This window comes from Tupaia chinensis, unplaced genomic scaffold (genome assembly GCF_000334495.1).
Source record: "Tupaia chinensis unplaced genomic scaffold, TupChi_1.0 Scaffold143602_1, whole genome shotgun sequence".
Classification (NCBI taxonomy): domain Eukaryota; kingdom Metazoa; phylum Chordata; class Mammalia; order Scandentia; family Tupaiidae; genus Tupaia; species Tupaia belangeri.
Genome location: NW_006203448.1, coordinates 461,392 through 467,406, shown reverse-complemented (window position 1 = coordinate 467,406; position 6,015 = coordinate 461,392). Strand labels below are relative to the sequence as shown.

At 45.3% G+C, this 6,015-nt stretch overlaps 1 protein-coding gene across 5 annotated transcripts in view; it reads right to left on the bottom strand.

Annotated features, from left to right (window-relative positions):
• Window positions 1-3: 3 nt before the first annotated feature.
• Window positions 4-6,015, bottom strand: part of VAV2 (vav guanine nucleotide exchange factor 2) — a gene marked incomplete at its 5' end in the record, with an annotated part of 186,799 nt that continues 180,787 nt past the window's right edge. For all 5 annotated transcript variants that reach the window (XM_027766642.1, XM_027766645.1, XM_027766643.1 and 2 more), the window contains 2 exon segments: window positions 4-107; window positions 5,961-6,012. In XM_027766642.1, the coding sequence (XP_027622443.1) occupies window positions 60-107; window positions 5,961-6,012 (100 nt within the window).

The following is a 6,015-nucleotide window of genomic DNA, read 5'->3' as shown; positions in this document are numbered from 1 at the left end:
TCGGGCCCGGGGGGGGGCGACTCTCCGATAGAGTCTGCGAGTCGCGTCTGCATCGGCCGTCACTGGATGCCCTCCTCTTCTACGTAAGTCGAAGGAAACCAGCCGATCTGGAAAAGGTGGCAGAATTGTTTGTGTGCATGTGTATATGCATACGTGTGTATGCGTGTGTATATGTGCGTGTGTGTCTGGGCAAAGGGGAGGACAGGCTCCTAGGGACTAGGGGCCATTCCCAAGCCGGAGTCCTCACCCAGCCTACCACACAGAGGGGTTCTGGCAGAGGGACTGAGTGCCTAGGAACCCGAGTCCAGGAAGAATGACCTGCAGAAATGCCAGCCTTGGCCAGTTTAAGGTTATCTGCCTGCCTTGTAGCTGAAATCTTCCTGAGGAAAGTAACGTCACCCAGAACCTGTTTGTTTGTTTAGACAGGGTCTCACTATGCTGTGATCCTCCTGAGTAGCTTGGGCTATAGGCTTGTGCCACCATGTATAGCATTTAGGGTGGGTCATGAATTGATTTTTGGGCTCTTGTGTGGCCTCGGCCTGCCAAAAGAAATGTCTACCAGTGCGCATTACTACAGCTGACCCTTTCACAGTCTTTATGTATCAGGTTGGCATTCAGCCAGGACCAAATTTAAAAAAAAAATAAAAGAGGGAGAAAATGCAGATAATAAATAACCAACTGATAGGCACTGAATCACCAGTCAGAAGATGGAAAAAAACTTCTCTATGTATGCTTAAGAAAACCACTGAAAGGGCAGAGTTTTATCAGAGTGTGAAAATCAGAAATCAAACAGCCAAGAACTGAAAAATAAAATTGAAATTAAGACTCCAACAGAGGGATTTAACAACAGGTTAGACGATGCAAAAGAGAAGACTACTGATCTGGAAGACGGGTCAGGAGAAAATAGCTAGATGGAAAACCAGGGGGGAAAAGAATGGAAAGCATATAAAATAGTATAAATAATATTTAGTTGCTGGGAAAGTCATGACACCTTTTTGTATAGAAAAAATACATCATGAAAGAAAAAAATCATGACTTTCCCAACAACCTAATATATGTGCCATGGCAAAAAGATCTAGTATCCATGTGAATGAAGCCCTTATAGGATAGAAAAGAGAAAATGAAGCAGACACACTATCTGCAGAAATCACTAAAACTGATGGACATCAAGCCACAGATTCAAATCTCTCTACATATCTCAAGAAAAAATAAAGAGAAAATCACACCTAAATTCATCATAGTAAAATTGATTTTTTTTGGGGGGGATAGATTTTTGCTATAGGGCATGTGCACTCACCAGAGAGACAGAGAAAGACAGAGAGAGAAAGCAAGAAATCACCCCCCTGGGGGTGGGGATAGCTACACTGCATTCCCTTCTCTTCCATTCTCCTTTTGGGATTTTGGGCACACACACACACGGCATGAGGTTTTTTATTTGTTTGATTGTTTTTCTTTTTTTGAAGAGGTTTTTGCTATAGGGCGCGTGTGCTCGCCAGACAGACAGAGAGAGACAGAGAGACAGAAAGTGAGAAATCACCCCCCAGGGGGGATGGTCACACCACAATCCCTTCTCCTCCATTCTCCTCTCGTGATCTTGGGCACGCACGCACACGCACCTGGTGTGAGTTTAAGCCACTGGGTCCGGGACACGAACAAAATACATCAGTGAATAGTAAAACTAGTGGCTGAAAGTTGGATGAGAAAAATAGCTAGATGGAAAACCAGAAAGAAAAAAAAAGAATGGAAACCCATAAAATGATATAAATAATATTGAGTTGTCGGGAAAGTCATAACACATTTTTGCGTAGAAAAATACCGGTAAATATCAGGATATTTACCTGAACTCGAAATAGTACCCTGCAAATTACTTATTACAGTAACGTCACAGTAGAGAAACCTGGCAGACACACTTTAACCAAATGGTCACACATGTCACAAATAATGAGACAAGCTGGCTTCGCATTCTTTCTTCTAGGTCACTATAGCACTGGCAAACGGATGACATCCCCATCATGGTGCTCCCACCAAAGATGTATTACTTCAAACTAGTCAAGAGGAAACATCTAATGAACCAAATGCAGGGGGATAGTTTACGAAAATATCTGGCCCAGGGCAGTAGGTGACATGGAGGGGAAGGCAACTGGATCCCGTATAGCCGACTGAGTGTCCCAGGTCCGAGATATGGCAACTTTAAAAACACACTGGGCGTGTGTGAATGTGTGCCCAAAATCCTGAGAGGAGAATGGAGGAGAAGGGATTGTAAAGTGGCCGTCCCTCCTGGGAGGTCATTTCTCACTTTCTCTCTCTCTCTCTCTCTCATGTCTATAGCTGGTGAAAGCACATGCCCTATAATTCTGTAAAACAAACAAATAGCTCTTTTAAGACATCAAAGCCAAGTAAGACAGATAAAGACCAAAGTGCTCCAGATTAAAGAGGGTGAAGGGTCATAGCAAACAAATGCAATGTCCGGGCTGGATCTATCACCAGGATAAACAGTTGGAGAAGATATTGGGACAAATCATGAAATTTGAAAGGGAAACCAAAAAAGAGAGTGCGAGGCAGCAGGGAAATGGAAACCCACAATGCACAAGGATGAGGAGCCCTGGGGAAGGTAAGGGAGGCTGAAGGAACTGAAGGTCGATTGTTGCATTAGTCGAAGGGAAGTGTCCTCCATCTAGGAAACACTTCAGGGTAAACTATGGGAGATCTCTATACTACTGCAACTTTTCTTTAAGTTTCCAAGGGTATAAAAACAATGTTTTACAATGAGAACATTATAAAAAAAGTGAAATAAAGATGTTTTGAAGTCCAACCAGTGGTGTAGATGGTAGGATATTGCTCCAAGGTGCTGGGGCCATATTGGGAAGGCCTGGATTTGGCATGCCTGTGGGAGCACCCATAACCTTGGCTGACTGGAGTGCTGGGAAGAGGATCAAAGCATATGAGAGACACTGCTGGGGGTACCTGCCTCTCTGTCAATAATATTTTGTTTTTAATTGTTGAACTTTATTTATTTATTTTAATTTAACTGGGGGTGGAGGGGTGGGGGGGAGAGAGAGAGAAAGAGAGAGAGAGAGAAAGCCACCAGGTCCAGGATTCGAACTGTGGTTGGCCATGTGAGAGTCCAGTGCTCTTAACCACCACACCACCTGCTGGTCCCTCTCTCAACAAACTTCTAAAAGAGATGTTTTTAAATCCCAGAGGAACTGAGACTTTATTATTAGCAGACTCATTCTAAAAAAACCTACTAAAGAGTAAATGTGAGGCAACAGGAAAGAATGAAGACATTTCCCTGGGAAAAATAAATAAGTGGTAATTCTACATGAACAAAGCTGGGGGTGTGAAATATGTAGAATTATATGGTGGCACTTGCACAAAAACTGGGAGGATAAACAATTAAATGTTGCAAGGTCAGGACCAGCAGTGGGCTTAATGGCTATGTCGCTGGACTCCCATGTAGTCAACCGCAGTTCATATCCCGGACCCAGTGGCTTAAAACTCATTCCAGGCGTGTGTGCGTGTGTGCCCAAGGTCCCAAGAGGAGAATGGAGGAGAAGGGATTGCGGCATGGCCATCCCCCCTGGGGGGTGATTTCTCGCTTTCTGTCTCTGTCTCTCTCTGTCTGTCTGGCAAGCACACGCGCCATATAGCAAAAACCTCTCAAAAAAAAAAAAAAAAAGAAAGAAAGAAAGAAAGAAAAAAAATGTTGCAAGGTCTTTCATTGTCTTTGAAGTAGAAAAAATATTGATTTTTGGGAATCTCAAAGAAATCAAAATGTGTGTTGTAACTGTAAAGTAACAACTTAAGAAATAGTAAAATAGTAAACCGATCAAAGGGATGGGAAATGGAACAGAGAACTAATCCAAAAGCAAGAGAAAATGGGTGTGGGATGGCGGGGTGGTGGAGGGTGGGGAGAAGAATAGATACAATAGATAGAAAATAAAGTTAGAGAAGGGATTTAAGCCTAACTATCATGTAATTACATTAAATGTAAATGGACTACATGTGTCTATTAAAAGGCAAAGACTGTCCGGTGAGATGCATTCAAAACAAAAAAAAAAACAAAAACAATTGTTTGTAGGACCCAACGTAATATAAGATAAAAGTTAAAAGTAGCATAAGAGGGACCAGCAAATGAGGTAATGGTTACATCACTGGACTCCCATGTAGTCAACCGTGGTTCAAGTCCTGGACCCAGCAGCTTGAAACTCATACCAGGCACATGTGCATGCGTACCCAAAATCCCAAGAGAAGAATGGAGGAGAAGGGTCTACAGTGTGGCCATCACCCCTGGGGGGTGATTTCTTGCTTTCTGTCTCTGTCTCTCTAACGAGTACATACGCCCTATAGCAAAAACTCTAAAAATAATTTTTTTAAAGTAGCACAAGAGAAAAAAAAGAATGCCATACAAAACACTAAACCAAACGACACTTGATGACGCCATGCTAACAACAGATTAAATAGACTTTACATAAGAAGTATTACCAGAGATGAAAAGAGCCATTTCATAATGATAACAAGGGTCATGTCAACAGGAATTATTTAACAACACTCAAATCAGTGGTTCTAGAACTTCACTCTATATAGGAATCACCTGGGTATGTGTGAGTGCCCAGGTATGCGGATACTTTTAAATCACCACCCAGTGCTTTCAATGTTAGTGACACACCAGCCACTTTGAAAGCCAGCAGCCACAGCCCCCAGCTCAGATGCTCCAGAACCATCGCAGTTCTGAGGGTCAGTTGGGGGAAATGGATTGGGGCCGAGCACCTCCAAGGGACAGACCCTGTGCTAGATCAGGCAGGTCAGCTCCTGTCACCTGCAGTAGAATGGCTGGTCCTGAGAGCAAAAGCCAACTAACTTTCTGTTGCCTACAGCACCCACCCATGGAGCTGCAGCTCCCAAGGACAGCTGGCACTTCTGAATTGTACATGGAGTGTGGGGCCTGCAAGGGTGTGTTCTGGGAGACCTGGGTCACAGCCAGGGCTGAAGTGGGTAGGGCCTGGTGTCTCCTTTCCCACCTTACTAGGACTTAAGTGGGGCCTTAGAAATGGGCAAGAGGAGGGCCAGCAGATGATGTAGTGGTTATGTCACTGACTCCCACACAGTCAACCACAGTTTGCATCCCAGACCGGCAGCTTAAAATTCACACCAGGTGCATGTGTGTGTGTACCCAAAATCCTGAGAAGAGAATGGAGGAATGAATGAATGGAGAAATGAATGAATGAATAAATAAATACATAAATAAAAAGAGGGGCCAGCAGTCGGCTGAATGTTTGCATCACTGGACTCCCATGTAGTTGACCACAGTTTGAGCCCTGGACTCAGCAGCTTAAAATTCACGCTGGGCATGTGTGTGTATGTGCACATATGTGCCCATAATCTTGAGAGGAAAATGGAGATGGGATTGTGGTGTGGCCAATCCCCCCTGGGGAGGTGATCTCTCACTTTCTGTCTCTGTCTCTCCAGCAAGCACACATGTCCTATATCAAACATCTCTAGAAAAGGAAAAAAAGAGAGAAAAGAAGGAAAAGGGCGAGTGGACCCCAACAAGGACAGCTGGGTCCTAGCTCAGTCCCGCGGCCTCCTTCCCTGGCGAGGCTGGGAGACTTGCAAGTGGTTTGCAGATGTGCACAAAACCTCCTTGCATTGCCAAGAGTGGCCGGTGAAGAAAAGGACTGAGCACAGGTGCAGGGTCTCAGAGGCTGGACCCAGACCTGACTCATGTAGTGATCCCCAGCTCCATGGTCTCGAGCTCACAGGAAGCATGAAGCCTCGGTTGCCCTGCAGACACCAGCCTCTGGGCTGCTGTGAGGACAAAGGAGCCCACAGTCAGAAGGTGCCTGGTATGGGGCCTCAGGCAGTCGTGGCCGTGCCGTGAGCCTGCCCAAGCCTGCCCACATCGGAGCTACAGCGCAGCATCCAACAGCGAGAAGCCGCAGGTCAGGATGGCCGCTCACCCGTCCGTTGGTCTCGCCTTTCCACCAGCCCTGGTCCCCGCCGATGCGGCTGGCG